At 36.1% G+C, this 20,727-nt stretch overlaps 1 protein-coding gene across 1 annotated transcript in view; it reads left to right on the top strand.

Moving 5' to 3' along the window:
- Positions 1 to 18,706, top strand: part of LOC102828355 (M-phase phosphoprotein 6-like) — a 69,407-nt gene extending 50,701 nt beyond the window's left edge. Inside the window, exon 2 of the mRNA XM_006835779.1 lies at positions 18,217 to 18,706. Coding sequence (XP_006835842.1) covers positions 18,217 to 18,706 — 490 coding nt within the window. The remainder of the gene's footprint in view (positions 1 to 18,216) is intronic.
- The last annotated feature ends 2,021 nt before the right edge of the window (positions 18,707 to 20,727 follow it).

Raw genomic sequence — 20,727 nt, forward strand, 5'->3', positions numbered from 1 at the left:
GATGGCACCTGACAACAACAAAAACATACAGAACACAAAAGTCCTCACATCTGGACCAGTAAATATAATGATGAATGGAGAAAAATATAAATTGTCAAAGACCTCATTTTGTTTAGATCCACAATCAATGGACATGGAAGAAGCAGTCAAGAAATCGGAGACATATTTCATTAAGAAAATCTGATATGAAAAACTCTTCAAAAGTGTATCAGTTTGAGGACTAGGTGAGTCTGACACAACCATGGTCTTTTTAATAGCCTCATATGCATGTAAAAGCTGGACAGTGAAATAAGAAAGACCACAGAAAAATTTATGCATTTGAATTATGGTGCTGGAGAAGAATATTGAAAGTATCATCACTATCAGAAGAATAAATCTGGGTTAGAAGTACAGCCAGAATGCTTCTTAGAGGTCAAGATAGTGAGACCTCATCTCTCATATTCTGGACATGCTCCCAGAAGGGATCAATCCCTGGAGAAGGATATTATGCTAGGTAAAGTGGAGTGTCAATGAAAAAGAGGAAGTCTCCCAACAAAACGGATTGACACAGTGGCAATAACAATGGCTTCAAACTTAACAACAATTTGAGTATGGTTCTGGAAGGGGCAGTGTTTTGTTCTGTTGTGCATATGGCGGCTATGAATCAGAGCCAATTCAACCTAAGAGCAACAGTAGGAACAACAAGATTCAAATTGGACCATGGATAGATTTTTTTTTAATTTTCAAATATGTATTGTAATGTATGCCTTTGTTTTGGATAATACTCTTTTTTAAAAGGACATTATTAAGTATATACTGTATATCTAAAATGTGAAGAATGTATTACTGTTGAGAGTACTGTTTAAGTTGATAATAATGAATGGTTTGTAGTCAGTGTTACATTATTGATAAAATAAGATTTTCAGAGCAGAATAAAAACCTGTTTTCTGTATACCACTAAAATAATTTATAAGAGAACATTTAACTATTCAAATATACTCAAGATGCTATCTTCTAAATTTACTACTTTCATTCAGTCTTAAAACATGTAGGTGTAGTTTTAGGCTAACTTAGTCTCTAGCCTATTATTTATCAGAGAAATGATGTGAGGAAGCTACAGGTTAGGACAAGATAAATCAGTTGTGAAAACCAACACTAACCTTAAGTACTTGGAAAAATAGAAAGGATGAACCTTCAATTTTCTAAGGGTCTCTAAACAAAACACCTCTAATATCCCCCTAAATTATTAGATCAAACAATATTAGAATGTAAAATTAACTCAGGTTTACTATTGGAAGCTACCTGATGTGGGAAAGAGAGCTAATAGAATACAATTTATAACTGTCTTTTGAAAAGCATGCTAAAATACATAGCTCTCCATGTAAATAGGAATCTCATTTGCAGCCAATTTGTCATTAATTGTTTGTTTGTGTTGTGTGTGTGTGTGTGTGTGTGTGTGTGATTTTTGGCTGTCAAATCTACATCATATTTTTATATTATCGTGGTCCATGGTTGTGTGCAGTGGAATCAGTTCCAACTCAGTGATCCTGGATAGGGTTTCTGAGGCTGCAAATCTTTATGGGAGCAGAAAGTCTCATCTTTCTCCCTCGGAGTGGCTGGTAGATTTGAACTGCTGATCTTGTTATTAGCAGACCAGCTCTTAATCCATTATTCTATCAGGGTATAAAATTAAATCTGCAACCATATATATACCTTATAAATATACATATATCTACAAGATATACATCTCTACAAGATATACATATAGATTGTGCTGCCTCAGGTTTTAAAATGGGAAAACATTTCACGTACCAAGTTAATTTTTTTTCATTTTAATTTTTTTCATTTTGAAATAACTTTGATGTACAGAAAGTTATAAATACATGAGTCAGTTAAAAGTATTTCTACTAGAGTTTAGTTCATTCAAGCATGAGTTTATTCCAAAGCATGTTTAACTGTGTCTTTTCTATCAGTGGAAGGTTGCAGAAAAGCTATCTCAGTAATAGATTTGTCTTAGTCTCATTGTTGTTATGTACCATGGAGTCGGTACCGACTCATAGCGACCCTGTACAGGGTTTTCGAGGCTGTAAATCTTTATGGGAGCAGAAAGCATCGTCTTTCTCCTGCAAAACGGTTGGTACTTTTGAACTACTGACCGTGAGATTAGCAGCCCAATTCATAACCACTAAGCTACCAGAGCTCTTTAGGGTGATTCAAAAAAGTGAATAATGTTTTTGTCAATGGCAATGGTTGGGGAAAAATGATTTTAAGATAGAGCTAATGTCAAATTAATAAGAAAATACAAGTAAACATCTTCCTAAATCATCTGCAACAATTTATATGAATTCTACCACATATAAAACAACAGTTTTTAAAGCATTTTAAGGAAGCAGGAAAATCTCAAAGGTAATCCAAATATCAGGGAGTATTGTTGACCTCAGGGAAGGAAGAATCTGTAGCTGAAGTTCAGAAACTGGTGGAAGAAGACAATAGAATTAGCATTGATGTGACAATTATTAAAGTTGGAATCCCCTACAGTTCAGCATTTTCCACTTTAAGTGTACAGTTTGTTCTCAGCAAGGTTTTGGTGAGTGCCAAAAGCATTATGCAAAAATCAGCTAGTTTAAAGAGGTGATCTTTTCATCAGTCTTTTAAGTAAAAGGAAAGCTAATGAAGACAATTTTGTGGAATAAGTTGTAACTATGGATGAGTCTTGAATTTATTAATCTTATTACGATTGGTTTCTGAGGTGATTTCCCAGATTGGTTAAATTCAAAGCAGAGAGGTCAGCTAAGAAGGTTATGGGCAACTGTGATTTGAAATTTGAAAGGGACACTTTTTTAGAGATTCTTGAAGGATGCAAGATGATTGCAGTGCTTATTAGCAAGAAGTTTTATGAAAATCTAAAGCAACCTTAGTGATAAAAAGGACAGGAATGTTGCAAAAAAGGATTTTTTTTCCATCAAGACAGTGCAGCTGCTCATTCTGCAAGGGTATCAAGGACTGTCTTACAAGAATTTCATTGGAAAGCATTACCTCATTCACTTTATAGCTCTGATCTTGCACGTTCAAACTTCCCTTTATTTCCAAAACTCAAAGAACATTTAAAAGGAGCATTATTTTGAGTCCCTGGAGAATGTCCAAATTGACATTTTGATATGTAAGTAGAACAGCACAGAACTGTTTGGTAAAGTATTAGAGAAATGAAAATACTATGTTCAGAAGTGTATAGACCTAGTTGGATGATATGTAGAGAAACAAAATTTCACTTTTGGACATTTTCCTGTTTAATAAATGGTTGTATGATTTTGTAGCAATATTTTTTAAGTTACACTGGTATGATAGAGACATTTCCTATACACTCTTCACCTAGTTTCCATTACTGTTAACATCTTATATTATTATAGTACATTTGGCCAAAACTAAGAAATGAACAGTGGCACAACAATACTGAAGTTCTGGAAACTTCATACACATTTTACCAGCTTTTCTATCAATGCCATTTTTATGTCCCAGGGTGAAAAACAAGATATGACCCTGAGTTTATGCACTTAGTGTTTTAAAGTTCCTTTTGAATTTTTTGAAATTCTAGTTAAATAAGCACTGGAATGGTAGCTGCAAGGTTGATAGTTCAAACCCACCAGCTGCTCTTGGAAACTATACAAGGTTGCTGTGAGTTGGAGCCAACTCTACGACACACAATAACAACAAAAACAGTCAAATATTACAGTTTGAATTTATAAACTAATCTTTTTGCAGGCCAAACTGAGTTTTATATTAGTTCCATGGTGCCTGACAGTTCTATTTACTTAAACAGTACATTTTACTCATATTTGAACATCCTGTTGTGTGATGAACAAGATTTTTCTATGCCTTAGATAAAAACATATTTCATGTGTTTAAAAAAAAATACTCTTGTAGTTTTCCTATTGATTTCTTACTTTTTAAGCTGTTTTATATAACAATACACTGAGGTGCTTGAAGGCAAAGATACTTCAATTTATATGAATTTTTTTATATTTTCCCTGGTGATTTCAATGTTCTCTGGAAGGAAAGAATTTAATTTAGTGATATTAAATAGTTTAACTGATGTAGAAAAAATAATTTCCTGTATCCACTTTATACCCCATCTCTTAGCCTCTATTCACCGCATAATCTTAAGTATGTTTCTCTCATATACTAATTTTCTAATGCTAGAATCAGTGCTGATGTATTTTTTGAAATACAAGCACTGGAAATCATCCTGGATTTTTTCATTCACTGCTCCTCTTCTTATTAAATCAGTAGTCACTGGTGATACCACCTCAATATTTTTTTCCCTAAATTTGAAACTTCCTTTCCTAAATTCCCCTCATTGCATCAATTCAGGTGCTAGTTCTGTCTTAACACACTAGCTACATAAATTCTTGCTCAAGTTTCCTTGCATTAATTCATTCCATCTAAGCCATTTTTACTACATCCAGATTAAAGAAGATAAAATGTTAAACAAGATTATATTTCAGGTAAGATGAACAGTAAATTTTCTATGATTAGATGATATTGGAGCAAAGACCTTTAGAAAAATCAGAAATGAAATGTGTGTATTCCAAAGAACAGATAATTCTAGGCACAAAAACATTAGGAGTCTGTTGGCTGTTTATTGAATATCAAGGGGGCCAGAACAGCTAAAACAGAGAGAAAAATGAGAAAAGTAGTAGGAAATAACCCATATAGGGTAAATCAGGGAAAGAACAATTCATCAAAATACAGAAGGATATGGTAAAAAATTTTAAATTTTACTTATAATAAGTTGAAAAGTGTAGTAGTTTCATTATCAACTCAAACAACATTATCAAGACTTGTGATGTAGCTGGCTCAGAACTCTCTAGGATTCCCTTACCTGGCTATTCCTATTGCAATAGAATCAATTGTGTCCCTTCAAAATATGTGTCATCTTGTCTGGGTCATGATTCTATGTAATGTGGCAGTCATGATATGACTGATATGAAAACCCATAGAAGGATTTAAGGATGTATTGTAATAACCACAATCCTACCACAACACTGATGCAGTGTAAGGGAGTTTTTCAGGGTGTGGCCTGCAACATCTTTTATGTTACGAAAGATAAAAAATGAGAAAAGTGAGCAAAGAAAAGGTACCTACTTACACCAAGATTAAAGAGCTGGGAGTTATATCTTCTTTTTGATCTGCGGTCCCTGTACTATGAATTTCCTAGATCCTGGGTAAGATTAACACCAAGAAACAAGAAGCTTTCCCAATGTATGCTGGTTTTACAGATGCTGAAAAGAGACAAGACCTTTCCCCAAACTGAAAACCTACCCCTAGAGGAACATTATGAATTTAAACTTCTCAGTTCCTAAACTTTTCTGTTCATTAATATCATTCATTTGTGGTATTTCTATTATAGCAACCTAGATAAATTAAGTTACCTACTTAGGTGACTCTGAAGACTTTTTGTGTATTTCCTTCACTTCTTGTCCTTGTTGTTGCTCAGATTTCATTTTTTTGGTCATATCCTTTAAATCATTGTATATAGTTCTATGACTTTATCTACCACCTTGAAGTCCTGATGTGGCACTGTAGGATAAACAATCTTAAGGTTGTTGATGCAAACCCACCAGCTATTCCTCAGAAACCCTATATAGGTTAGCTATGAGTTGGAACCAACTCAATGACACTTAATAACAGCAACAACATCTACAACACTTATATGTAGAACATTTAGCTTTTTCATTACTGTTGCCATTAAAAGGGTTTGTAATCACCTGCCTCTAACATAGTCTGTACTAAGAGACAGGACTCAGAGCAAAGGATAAAACTTTTATTATATATTGATATATTGTGCATCTCCCAGGTATGCCTCACCAAGAGATCTTGGGCATTGGGTAGGAGCTTTGTTTCTTTGTTCATCTCAAGTTGCACCAATTGTTTTAACATGTAGTCTTCAACAAGTTCTGTTAACTTTTTCCCATTGGTGGTTATCAGTGATGTTTACAAGACATGTGTAGCTGATTGCCTTCATTCCTAAGAGTAGAAGTTATATACTAGTTTAAAGTCCTCAGAGTAGAAGTTAGCTACTAGTTTAAAGAAGATGTGACTAATTTTTATCAAAAGAAATATTAACTATGGGGTAGTAATTGAGAGGACACAGTTAAAAGTGATTATGCAGTGTAGTTAGGAAGGGAGTTACATTTTAAATATAGCAGTTATGTTGCAATGACTCTCAGGGTTTTACTTTGGCTAAGCTGAAATTTTACCAGTGCCCTTAGTTCCTAAATGCCCCCATTTTATTTATTTATTTTTTAAAGTTTTTGTTGTGATTGCATTTACATGGGACAGTAGAGCACAAGGTATAGGAAAGACACATAATAGTTCAGTTGTTGGGGAGGGCAATACACAAGAAGGGGGAGGGGTTTGGAAGAACAAGGTAGATATGGGAACACTGAGGCAGGTTTACATAAGCTAAATGGGACAGATGTAAACAGGGATGTATGCTAAAACTTGGAACAACAGAGCTCTGTGATACAGGGATCGAGGCATCGTCTGAAGAGGGGAAATAATGTTAAGATGCTTGACTGTCTTATAAATATTGGTTTACCTTGACCACTATTGTAAAATAGATAACTTGAGTATATAGAAAGGGATGTCAGAAAACATGGTTACAGAAAGCTTGTAAGCCTGTCTTCAACCTATAACTGATTGGAATACCTAAACAGGTTCTAGAACTTACCCAGTCAAATAGGCTTCCTGCAGAGACTTCAAGTGTATAAGACCTTAGGCAGAATTCTGAGTCCTATCCATAACCTTCTGAGGTGGGACATCCCCACTAGAAAGGACAAGTAGACCAACCTGGAACAGCTAGAGCAGCAGAAGACACTTCTCGAAAGAAAGATCAACAGGAGATAAAAAAAAAAAAAAAAAAGGCGTAGTCTGATTAGTTACCACACGAACAAGCAAGTTGTTGGCTGGGGATCCATCAGGTCAAGCAATCAAGTCTCTTCAGGGCAAACCACCCTCCAAGGTGGAGACTCAAAGGGAGTACATAAGCAGGCATGTAAGCTTGCTGGCGACCACATTGGCCGACTGTTGAATGGAAGAGGGGGAAAGGTAGCAATGAAGGTATGAGCTGAGTTTGACCATATTCTGTAGACTCCCATTGACCTGGAGATGAGAGAGAGAAGAGGAAGGGATGGCTGGTCTGAAGTATGATGAGACCTGTGGACTCCTGAGCCCATGAACAAGGACATGGCCATGAAGGGCTAGAGCTGAGAGTGAAGTGTCTAGCTGATAATGAAATAAAGGGATGCCCAAACTTGCAGATATTACCTATTTGACCTAACCTCAATAGCTTGATGATCCAAACCCTACTAGAGGTAGATAAAAAAATAATTTTTGGTAAATGAAACAAGTGTAAATTGCTATAATTTGATGAACTTGACCTATAATTACAGCTGTAGTAGGTCAAAATACCAACTAAGAGGGAAGGAGTCTTCATTTCACATCACATACCAATCATATTCCCTCTGTATACAGGATTGATAGGGAAGGTCAACTTAGACATTGGCTACCTAAAATGTTGTTGTTGTTGTTAAGTGCTGTCAAGTTGATTCTGGCCCATAACGACCCTGTATAGGGTTTCCAAGGAGTGGCTGGTGAGCTTAAATCACCAGCCTTGCAGTTCAAACAACTTTGAAGTCTGACACATTAGCCCACAGCACCACACCAGGACTCCTACCTGAAATGAGGGGGTGTTAAAGATGTGAAGTGACTAACTTAAATGTTTTCAAGAAGGAGTTATTTTAAGACTGTACGAGGAAAGATAGAGTCCCCACTGAATAATTTTCATCTTGCCTAAATGAGTTTGGTGAAAAGAGATGGGGATAATATTTTTATGATTCGTTAGTAATTATTACCATGACTAATTGCAACTGTCACAACTATAAAAGTAGAAGTTTTGTAACAAAAAGGAGGGACCAAGAACAGAGAACCCTAGGACCATTGAGGGAGAAGAGCATGAGCAAAATGTGGGACCCTAACCAGAGAATCAGGGACACCAGAGATGGAGGCAGAGATGAGGACATGCAGAGAGAGAGAGAGAGAGCAGCTGAGGACTCTGGACTCATGTAAAGAGATAGACTGCTGGAGGCCAGGAGACAGAATTATGGAATGTGTCCTTTGGTTTTTTAAATTATTATATATTCCTGAGTGTTTTTGTGTACATCTCCCACCCCCAAAACAAACAAATAAATAAAAACAGAGAGAATGGAAGCAACTACTGTTGAATGATAACCTGCGGGAGGTGATTGTAATCATTGCAATGAAAGGATGAATGTAAAACCAGTGTTCTCCCACGTAAACTATCACTCAATTCACACAAAAAAATTAAAATAAATAAATGAAAGAAAACTCAGCCCATATCTTCATTACTGACTTTTTCCCACTTACACTCACATGTAGACCAACGAGGTCACTAGCAAGTTTGCATGCCTTCTTGTGTGTTCCCTTTGAGTTTCAATCTTGGAGGGAGGTTTGTCCTGAAGGGATTTGGTTGCTTGCTTTGCTGGCTCTTGGGTGAACAGCTTGCTTGTTCTTGTAATAGCTAACCAGATGGTCTTTTGTGTGTGTGTGTGTTTGTTTGTTTTTTTTCCTGCTGTTCTTTCTTTCAGGACATATGTTCTGTTCCTCTAGCTGATCCAGAATGGTCTGCATGTGCTTTCAAGTGGGAATGTCCCACCTCAGAAGGTTCTGAATAGGGCTCAGGATCCTACCTAATGACCTATATACTACAAAGGCTCCACAAGAAGCCTATTTAACTGGGCAAGTTCTAGAACTCCTTTTAGGTATTACAATGAGTTATAGACTGAAGATGGGCTTACCAGCTTTCTATAATCACCTTTCCTGATATTCCTTTCTATCCCACTTACGTTTCTATTTTACAATAGTAGGCAAGGAAAATGACAATCCATAAGACTTTCAAGCATCTTAGCATTATTCCCCCTCTTTTACCCATTCAGACTGTGCCTTGATCCCTGTATCACAGAGCACTGTTGTTCAAAGGTTGAGCATACATCACTATTTGCTATCTGTCCCATTTAGACCATGCAAACCAACCTGTGTTCCCCTATGTAACTTGTTCTTCCATCCCACTCCCCCTTATTGTGTTTTGTCCTCCCCTTCCTTGTATATTGTAGATCAACATCTGAACTATTATGTGACAATCCCCTTACCTGTGCTCTACTATTCCCTCACTCCCATCCATGGTAACCAAAAAAGACTTTTTTTTATTTTTCTTATAGTGTGGGTGTCTTTTCTTAAGCTTTTATAAGCTTTTACAATAGTGGTCTTATGTAGTATTTGTCCTTTTGTGACTGACTAATTTCTCTCAGCATAATGTCCTCAAGGTTCATCCATGTTAAATGGTGATTTGCAGCTTCATTGTTATTCTTCAAGGTAGCATAATATTCCATTGTGTGTATGTATCAAGGTTTGTTTATTCATTCTTCATTGATGGGCATTTAGGCTGTCTCCATCTTTTTCCTATTGTGAAGAGTGCTGCAATAAACCTTGGTGTGGATATATCTACTTGTATTCTGGCTTGTATTTCTTGTTAGTTTATACCAAGTAGAGGAATTGCTGGATCATAAAGTATTTATATTTGCAAATTTTGGAGGAAGTGCATACTATTTTCCAGCATTTATTGTCCTCTCCGTTTTTGAATTTCACTGTTATTGCTGGTGTGGGATGATACTTAATTGTTGCTTTGATTCACATCTCTCTAATGGCTAATGATTGTAAGCACTTCTTCATATGTTTGTTGGCTGCCCAAATGTCTTCCTTGGTGAAGTGTCTTTTCATGTCCTGTGCCCATTTTATAATTGGGTTATTTGTCTTTTTCTTGTAAAGTTGTAGTTCCCTATAGAATTTAGAGATTAGTTCCTTGTTTGATATGTCATTGCAAAAGAATTTTCCCCATTCTTTGTGATCTCTTTTCACTCCTTTGGTGAAATCTTTTGGTACACAAAAGACTTTTGGTACACACTAATTTTCATTATGTCCCAATCATCTATTTTGTTTGTGCAATTCTTGCAAATTTTGATAGTCTATGTGTGCTCTGTATTGGTGGTGGTGGTGGTGGTAGTGTGCCATGGAATTGGTTCCAACTCATAGTGATGGATTTCTGTATTGGGTTAGCGAGGCTGTAAATCTTTACAGGAGCAGAAAAGCAGAAAGCCTCATCTTTCTTCCATAGAACAGCTGATAGTTTCAAACTGTTGACCTTGAGGTTAGCTGCACAACTCATAACCACTATGCTGCCAGAGCTCCTTGTGCCCTGTATTAGAACCCTTAAATTTGTCCTAAATTTTTCATTTATGAACTATATAATTCTGGAATTCACACTTCAATCTTTCATCCATGTTGAGTTGCTTTTTGTATATGATGTGAGATAAAGGTTTTGTTTCAATCTTTTGCATATAAATTTCCAGTTTTGCAAGCACCATCTGTTGAATCGAAGATCTTCTCCCATTCAATGTATCTTGGCCATTTGTCAAAGATCAGTTGGCTGTATGTGGTTGGGTTAATATCTGAATTCTCAGTTCTGTTCTATTGATATATGTATCTTTCATAGTATCAGTACCAGACTGTTTTGACCACTGTAGCCATGTAGTTAATTTTGAAATCAGGGAGTGAGAGGCTTCCAACTTTATTCTTCTTGTTAAGCCGTGCTTTGCTTATCCTGGGACTCTTTGCTTTGCTTATCTTGGGACTCTTGCCTTTCCATCTCATTAAAGAATGTATTTGGAATCTGGATTGTGATTGAGTTATATGTATTGATTGCTTTGGATACTATTGACATTTTCACAATGTTAAGTCTTCTTATCTAGGATCATGTTATATCCTTCCATTTTGTAAATTTATTTTGGTTTATTGTAGTAGTGTTTTGTAGTTTTCTTTGTATAGGTCTTTTGTTTCTCTTGTTAGATTTATTCCTACATATTTCATCATTTGGGTGGCTGCTGTAAATGGTATTGCTTTCCTAATTTCCTTTTCAGTGTTGTTATTGTTAGTATAGAGGAATCCAATGGATTTTTGTATGTTGATCTTGCCACTTTGCTCAATCTTCCAATTAATTCTAGTAGTTTTTTAACTGAGTCTTTGGGGTTTTTTATGTATAGGATCATATTGTCTGCAAATAGAGAGAGTTTTATTTCCTCTTTGCCAATTTGGATGCCTTTAATTTCTCTATCATGCCGTATAACTCTGGCTAAGACTTTCAGCACAATATTGAATAGGAGTAATGACAAACGGCATCCTTGTCTGGTTCCCATTTGCAGAGGGAAGGCTTTCAGTTTCTCTCCTTTGAGAGTGATATAGGCTGTTGGTTTTGTATATATGCTCTCAATTATGTTGACGAAAGTACCGTCAATTCCTGCTTTGTTGAGTGTTTTTATCAGGAATGGATGTTGGATTTTGTCAAATGCCTTTTTGCATCAATCAGCATGATCATTGCTTTTCCTTTTTCTAATCTATATGGTGGATTACATTGATTATTTTTCTAATGTTGAACTATCTTTGCATCCTTTTAATGAAACTCACTTGGTCAAGATGTATTTTTTCTTTGATATGCTGCTAGATTCTGTTGGCTAGGATTCTGTTGAGAATTTTTGTGTCTATGTTCACTAAGGATATTGGTCTATAATTTTCTTTCTTAGTGATGTCCTTTCCTAGTTTTGGTATGAGGGTTATGCTTGATTCATATAAAGTATTAGGGGTTTTTCTATCCTATTCTATATTCTGGAATAATTTGAGTAGAATTGGTTACAGTTCTTCCCTGAATGTTTGGTAAAACTCACTGTGAAGCCATCTGGGCCTGGACTTTTTTTGGTTGGGAGTGTTTTGATGGCCTGACAAATTTCTTCTTTTGTTATGGGTCTGTTCAGGTTTTCTACTTCACTCTGAGTAAGTTTAGGTCAGTCATGTTTTTCTAGAAATATATTCATCTCTTTTAAGTTTCGAATTTGTTGGAGTACAGCTCTTCAGAGTATTCTGGTATTATCTTTTTTATTTTCTTGGGTTCTGTTGTGACATAGCCCATGTGGTTTCTAATGCGTGTTATTTGTGTCCTCTCCCTCTTTTCTTTTGTTAGTTTTGCCAGTGGTTTGTCAATTTTATTTATCATTTCAAGAACCAGCTTCTTGTCCTCTTGATTTTTTCTATAGTTTTCCTATTTCCTATCTCATTTATTTCAGCTCTTATCTTTATTATTTCTTTTCTTTTGGTAACTGTAGTTTCCCTTTGCTGTTCTGTTTCTAAAGTTGGAGATGCTGTGTTAATGTGTTAATTTGTGTCCTTTCCTCTTTTCCAATGTGAACATTTATCACAATAAAGTGTCATCTCAGCACTGCTTTCGCTGTGTCCCATAGATTTTGGTATGTTGTGTTTTCATTCTCATTTGTTTCTAGGAACTTTGTGAATTCACGTTTTATGTCTTCTTTTAACCAGTCACTTTTCAGCAGGGTGTTATTCAGTTTCCATGTATTCGACTTTATTTCCTTGGTCCTCTTATTGTTGATTTCTAGTTTTATAGCATTGTGGTCTGAAAAGATGCTTTGTAGTATTTTGATGTTTGTAAATTTACAGAGGCTTGCTTTGTGACCTAACACATGGTCAATTCTGGAAAATGTTCCATGTGCATTGGAGAAGAATGTATAATGTGCTGTTGTTGGGTTGAATGCTCTGTACACAACTATGAGGTCAAGTTGGTTGATTATGTTGTTTAGTTCCTCTGTAACTTTGTGGAGTTTCTTTCTGGTTGTTTTGTCCCTTTCCAAAAGTTGGGTATTAAAATCTCCCACTATAGCTATAGATTTATCTATTTCTTTCTTCAGTTCTAGTAAGGTTTGCTTCATATATCTTGGTGCTTTTTCATTGAGAGCGTAGATATTCATTATGGTTATGTCACCTTGCTCAATTAACCCTTTGATCATGAGATAGTGTCCTTCTTTATCTCTTATGCTGGTATTTGTCTTAAACTTTACTTTATAGAGATTAATATTGCCACTCCTGCATGTTTATTGTTGCAGTTAACTTGTATATATATATTTTTTTCCATCCTTAACTTTTAGTCTGTTTTTATCTTTGTGTGTAAGGTGTGTCTCTTGCAGGCAGCATATTGAAGGATTTTATTTTCTTATCCATTCTGCCACTCTCTGTCTCTTCACTGGTGCATTCAATCCATTGATATTCAATGTAATTATCTATAGGTATGAATTTATTGCTGACATTATGTTAAATTTTGGGTAGTGTTGTTTGTTTCTTTGTTCTGCACGCCTTCTTGTGGTGAGTTTGTGTTTTTTGTGCTGTTTCTTGTCAGTTTCTTCTTAGTTTTCATATTTGCTTGTTCTGCCTGAAAGTTCATTTTCATGGTACGTTGTGAAGTATTAACTTTCTTTAGGGTTACCTTATAGTCTATTAACTTTTCTCTCCATTTAAGAGACGCTATTGTATCCTGTAATCTACCTGACATCCTCACCACCTGGATCTCTGCTACTATGTTTATCCCTCATTTGACACTGATATAATTTTGAACGTCAGTTGACTTCCCAGCTCCTTTGAATTTGTGGTTGTAGTTATGCTCTCTTCTGGACTGCTACCTGTTGACTAAATTCCAGGTGGTGTTGCCATGCCTGTCAATCTCTTGTTGTTGTCTGTTCTTGTTGGTTTTCAGTCCAAAGAACATCCTTTAGGATGTTTGGAAGTGCTGTATTCCTTTTGATAAAATCTCTTAGATTCTGTTTATCCTGAAATGTTTTGATTGCATCATGATATTTGATTGATAGTTTTGGTGGATAGGTGATTCTTGGCTGGAAGTTTATTTTCTTTTAGGGTTTTGTATATGCCTCCCCATTGCCTTCTTGCCTGCATGGTTTGTGCTGAATAGTCAGAGTTTAATCTGATTTGCTTGCCTTTGTAAGTGACACTTCTCTTCTCCCTGGCTGCTTTTAGAATTCTCTCCTTGTTTTTTTATTTTGGAGACCTTGATTATTATATGTCTTGGTGACTTTCTTTTGGGGTATATCCTTTCTGGAGTACATTTGGCTTCTTGAATGTTTATCTTCTCATCTTTCAAGATTTTAGGAAAATTCTCTCTAAGACAGTCTTCAACTATCTCCTCTGTGAACCTCTCTGATTCTTCCTATTCCGGAATGTCAATAATTCTTAAGTTGTTCCTCTTCATGTTATCCAGCATGAATCTTAGACTCATTTCTGATTTTTTTTTATCCTTTTTTCTGTTTTCCCTTCTATCTTAGCAGTATTGAAAGATTTGTCTTCCAGATCACTAGTTCTGGCTTCCATGTCTTCTATTCTGTTCCTTTCCCCTTTCAGTGTATTGTCCATTTCTGATAGTTTATTATTAATCATCTGGACCTCTTTTTGCAGGTTTTGAATTGTTTTCAATACTGTATCAATCTTGTTTGATTGCTCTTGTAGTACTTTCCTGAATTCTTCCTTGTTTTCCTCTACCCCTTGTGGAGCATTTGAATTTGTTTCCATATCATTCTTCTGAATTCTTTCTCAGGCAAATCCAAAACCTGCTCTTCCACTTCTGGGGAGCCTTTGTCTGTCTCCAGCACTTTTGTTTCAGTTACTCTTTTCTGTTTTTGGACATATTTTTAGATAATTTGTTGTGTTTGAGATCTTTTGTTTGTCATTTCCAGTAGTTATGTTTTTTTTTTTAAAGCTTCAATGGATGTTTCTTGCTGTGTTATTAAGCTTACTGGGTGTCTCCTGGTGGATGTAATCAGGAGATAGTCTTCCCTTTTCACATGTAATCCTTAGCAGCTGTTATTGGCTCTTGTCTCCATGGTGGAATATTATGGGGTATGATTGTAGCTTGGCTATATGGCCATAATTGCTGTCTCTTCTTGGGTAATGTAGGGATTAAAAGCTCCCACCTACAGGAAAAATGTGTGATCAGAAAGTCAAAAAGTAGAAGCAATATAAAAGCAGAGACAAGAACCTTCACTTTGAAACAAAAATATAATTGTGTGTGTGCACTGTAGAAGCCTCCAGTAGTGGGTTCGGATATCCACTCACTCAGGCTGTTCCTGTATTAACCACCATAGAGGTGCACAGATAGATATTGAGATGTTAATGGGAGAAAGATTGTTTACTATTATTGTCTCTGAAGGTCAGTTAAGTATCTTCATGTGCACAGCATAATTCTTGAAATAGTTGTCTTTTTATGTTGGGGTTTTACAAATTGTTCCTATGGTTTGTCAGTCTGGCCAAACCTGCTTTATTATTATTATTATTATTATTATTATTATTATTCTTTCTTTCTGTGTAGGCAGAGGTTAATGGTCCCACAAAAGTTAACTTTAGGGCTGGGACCCATAGGCAGTCAAAAGCAGCAGCCAAAGGATTTGCCCTTGGGCCTATGGAGCTCTTTCTCTCTGTGCCATGGGAAAGCTGTGATCTCAACGCTGGACTTTTTTTGGGGTGCACACCTACCCTCCTGAAGGTGTCAAGGCTGGGCAAAGAAGGCACAACAGGGAAGAGGAGAGAAAAAACATGTGTAGAATCCCTCCCACACCTTCTTTTGCAAATGTTGCTTTGTTGCTTTTAGTGCCAGTTCTCTGTGCCAGTCGCACTGTAGTCCCACCCTGTGACTTTTGCCAAGGCGCGATGGCCATAGTGGGAGTTCTGTACCAATTTCTACAATGCAATGTTTTCCTTTATACTGTGATTTTTCTGCTGGCGATTGTGTGAAACTAATGTCCTGACCCTTATTGTAGATCCAGAAATCTGATGCAGTTTCATGAGAGCTGCGTCTCTGGGTTTTCAGCCCTTCCCCCATGGAGCCTGTCCTACCTGACTCTGCTCTGCCATCACCAACTGAAAGTCCCTCAAATCTCTTCTTGAAGTGGTCTCTCTATTTATGTGGGATATACTCAAGGTCATATTGGTTCTCATGGACTACTTAAAATTTCATTCAGGAAAAAGACATTGATATCACCTCTGTATACAAGGTTGATAGGGATGAGAAACTTAGACACTGGATACCTAAAACGATTTGGGGGGGGGGGGTTATAAAAGCATGGAGTGACTGGACTGGCCTGCAAGTTTTAAAGAGGGAGTTTAGTTTCAGAGTATGCAGACTCCCCACTGAAGAGTTTTCATCTTATCTAGACAGGTTTGGTAAAATTAGATAGTGATAAGATTCTTAGGATTCAATAGTGACTAATTATTATCATGACTCATTGTGACTGTCACAGCTGTAAAGGGAGAAGCTTTGTAACAAAAAGGGGAGAGTAGTTAATCTTACAGTCTGGGAACAGAGACTTCTAGGACCATCAAGGGAGAAGAACATGAGCGGAATATTGGATCTGATTCAGAGAAGCAGTGACACCAGAGATCAAGGCAGAGATGAGACATGGAGAAATAGAGCATCTGAGACCTCTAGATTTATGGAAAGAGAAAGGCTGTGTGCTGGTGGCCAGGAAGCAGGCTTGCAGAATGTCCCCTTTGGTTGTTTAAATGATTATATATTCCTGAGTGTTTTTGTGTACATCCACCCTCCAAACAACAACAACAAAATAACAGAGGGAATAGAAGCAAATACTGTTGAATGATGATGCACAGAGGCTATTGTAAACACTGCAGTGAAACAATAAGTGTAAAATTCATGTTATCAAATGTAAACTATCCCTCAATTCACAATGAAAAACTTCAAGGAAAAAAAAAAAAGTAAAATTTAAAGTAACTAAAAGTAATGGGGTCAAAAGTAAAATACATGTTTTTGTTTTTAATGGAAGAAACAAAGAAATAGCAACAACTCAAAACTTCAAAATATTCTTATATTAATTATCATTAAATGAGAAGACTGAAACTCATAGAGGTTAGTAAAATAAATTTTAGTCACATACTTTATAGAATTCAATTACTAACTGAACTACATCTTAGGTTTTCTAACAATGCTGTATTTTTATCAGCATTTTACAGTGATTTTATGTATTATCAGCTACATTTTTAGATTAAGATTAAAGAAATTTCAAGAGAAGGATTGCAAAAACACTTTGAACACAAAAGAATATCAATAATAGAGACGTATGAAAGAGTATAATCTTTTGAGACAGATTAAAAAGTGTCTAATGAATGAATTATTTACCAACACACACACACAAAAAAGGAGGAATTATATATCACTAAAGACTAGCTCCATCAAAACCAGTCAATTGTTCCAAACAAACAAAAGCCTTAATTTTAAAACACTCAAATAAACAGATGTTTCCAAAGGATTCAAAAGTAAAGAAAATCTTGAAACAAAAAATATCTATAGATTGTCTCTGAAAACAACTTATTTATATACTGAATAAATAATATTTAAACCTGTTTATATAGAAAATCAACAACAAAAGCACTGTTGATGCAGTTTCCTTTTGGCACAAGGTGCCTTTGAAGTTAATGGTCATTCAACATGCTGAATACAAAATAAACAGTGATATGATGCAATCTCATTATAGATCATAATTTGAAAAGGAAACTACAAAAAATGTAGGAGAAGGTCTTACTTTCTTATCTTAAATAGGTCTTTAATGAAATGCCTCCTTTTCCATGAAACCTACCTTGGTCATCCATTGTAAAATTATAACTTATGAATAATTCTTAAGGAAGATTGAAGAAGAATTAATGCTTTCAATTATGGTGTTGGTGAAGAGTATTAAATATAACATGGAATAATAAATATATCATCCCAGAAGAATGAACAATTAATTCTATGTTAGGAGAAATTCAACAAGAATGATCCATTGAAGTGAGGATGGTGAGTCTTTATCTTATGTACTTTAGATGAATTATCAGGAGGGACTAGTACCAGAATAAGGACATCATGCTGGCTTAACAATGGCTTCAAACATAACAACATTGATGAGGATGGCACAGAACCAGGCAGTGTTTTGTTCTGTTGTACACAGAGTTGCCACGGGTGCCTAACAGCAAACAATATTTGAAAAGTGCTGATGGAGCAATGGTTATGTGTTCAGCTTCTAGCCAGAAGTCAATATTTCGAACACACTAGTTGCTCTGTGGGAGATAGATGCTGCACTATGTTCTTGTGAATATTTCCATACGTGAAACCTTATGGGGCAGTTCTATTCTCTTCTACAGGGTTGCTATGAGTTGGAATAGACTTGATGAAAATTAGAAGAACATTTCTTTCCTTTTCCTACTAATAAGAGTAAATTCCTTGGCTGAGCACAGGCCGAAGTTATCCAAGAACCTGCTGCGCATGAAGTTCATGCAAAGAGGCCTAGATTCAGAAACCAAGAAGCAGCTGGAAGAAGAAGAAAAGAAAATCATCAGTGACGAGCACTGGTTCTTGGACTTGCCAGAGCTGAAGGAGAAGGAGAGCCTCATAATCGAAGAGCAGAGCTTCTCATTATGCGAAGACCTTCTCTACGGAAGAATGTCATTCCGAGGATTTAATTCTGAGGTTGAGAAACTAATGGTTCAGATGAACTCTAAGAGCAAAGCTGAAGAAGTTGAAGATGAAGCAGTGGAACTTGATGTGTCCGATGAAGAAATGGCTAGAAGGTATGAAAGCCTGGTGGGGACAATTGGAAAAAAGTTTGCCAAGAAAAGAGATCGTGCCAATTTTGAAGAAGATGAAAATGGAAACATGAAAAAGACCAAGACAAAGAAGGTGTTCTTAAAACCCCAAGAGTAACAAGAAGGCCTTCTTGAAAGGTAGCAGCACATTTTGGAACTTAACTCCAATTATTTCTCTGTAGCTTTTGATATGACAATGTGTATTTATAAACAGGTGTGTCCTTTTAGAAAATGCTGTCCCTAAAACAGATGCGTGATGGATGTTATACATCCTTTGCTTAATGGTGTTCATCAGGAAGGGATTTTCTGCCCTTGATCCTCGAATGTACACAGTTACAGACCTTTTGATCTTGGATTTTTAAAATATTGTCTGTGATCCCTGATCTTTAATAAATGAATATCATTGTTTAAAAAAAAAAAAAGAGTAAATTCCTTTATTTTATTTCCCACTTTATCAGTTGCTCAATTCCTTCACCCCACCATCATCATATCTACTAAGAAAAAAATCATGTAGGGCAGAAATTAAATTTCTAATTTGTTTACTTTTCTGTCCCTGGGATTTAGTACAATGTGTATCATGCACTCATAATAGGCATTGGATAAACACATATAATTAATAGGAAAACTAATAGTAATGGTAGTAGTAGCAGGAACACTAGTAGTAATAGCATGCTTACTAAATTTTCAAATGTACCAGGAATAATTACCTCAAGTGCTTTCATTGCATTATTTTACTTAGTTTTCATTGTTGTTGTTAGATGTTGTTTATTTGGTATTAACTCATAATAACCTGATGCACAACAGAATGAAGCAATGTCGTGTTCAGTGGCAATCTCACAATCGTTGCCAAGCTTGAGTCTATTTCTGTTACCACTTTGTCTATCCATCTTGCTGGGGACTTCTCCTCTTCACAGACCTTCCACTTTACCACACATAATGTCTTTCTCCAGGTACTGGTTCATCCTGATAATATGTCCAAAGTATGAGAGAACATACCTCTCCAACCTGACTTCTGAGGAGCATTTTGGCTATACTTCTTCCAACACAGATTTGCTTGTTCTTTTGACAGTTAATGGTACTTTTCATATTCTCTGCAACTCCTGAACTCAAATGCATCAATTCTTCCATAAACTTCCTTATTCATTGTCCATATTTACATGCATATTTCGTTATTGAAAACACCATGACTTGGGTCAGGCACACCTTAGTCCTCAAATGGACATCTTTGCTTTTGAACACTTTAAAATGATCTTATGCAGCAGATTTGCTTATTACAATAAGTTATGTGATTTCTTAACTGCTGCTTCCATGAGTGCTGATGATTTATCTGAGCAAATTGAAGCTTGGCAACTTCCATCCTTTCTCCATTTACCTTGATGGTATTTATTGGTATGTTGTTCTTAAGTGTTGTGGAGTCAGTTCCAACTCATAGCAACCCTGTATAGTGTTTCTGAGGAGCAACTTGTAAGCTTAAACTACCGACCTTGCAGTTCAAACTGACTTTGCAGGACAGGACATTAACCCACAATGCCACACCAGGATACTGGTAAAGTGGTGAAGATTTTTGTCTTCTTTCATTGAGGTGCAACCCATAATGAAGGATGCAGTCTTTCATCTTCTTCAGTAAGTATTTTAAGTCCTCTTCACTTTCAGCAAGCAAGGTAGTATCATCTGCATATCTCATTTGTTTTCTGTCAGGAGTGGCACCCTGAATAGGAGTGGCATCACATTCATCATCAAAAAGAATACTTCAAGAACTTGAAGTACAACTCTGTCTATGATAGGATGATATCTAAACAGTGCTGTAGAATAAGCTCTTGACTGCAAGGTGGGTTTGAACTGCAAGGTCAACCACTCCTTGGAAACACTATACGTGGTCACTATGGGTCAGAACCCACTTGATGGCATTAAACAACAACAACAACAACAGAAAACAGTGAATACCATTATTATTCAAATTTAACCACAAATCACTAAAACAAATATGATGGAATTAAAGAATTCTACCAGTTTCTTCAGGAGTCCTGGTGTGGTGCTACAGGTTAATGCACTGGACTTCAAAGTCGGTTTGAATTGTAAGGTCGGAAGTTTGAGTTCACCAGTCACTCCTCAGAAACCCTATACAGACTAACTATATGA

Source organism: Chrysochloris asiatica, unplaced genomic scaffold (genome assembly GCF_000296735.1).
Source record: "Chrysochloris asiatica unplaced genomic scaffold, ChrAsi1.0 scaffold00019, whole genome shotgun sequence".
NCBI classification, from domain to species: domain Eukaryota; kingdom Metazoa; phylum Chordata; class Mammalia; order Afrosoricida; family Chrysochloridae; genus Chrysochloris; species Chrysochloris asiatica.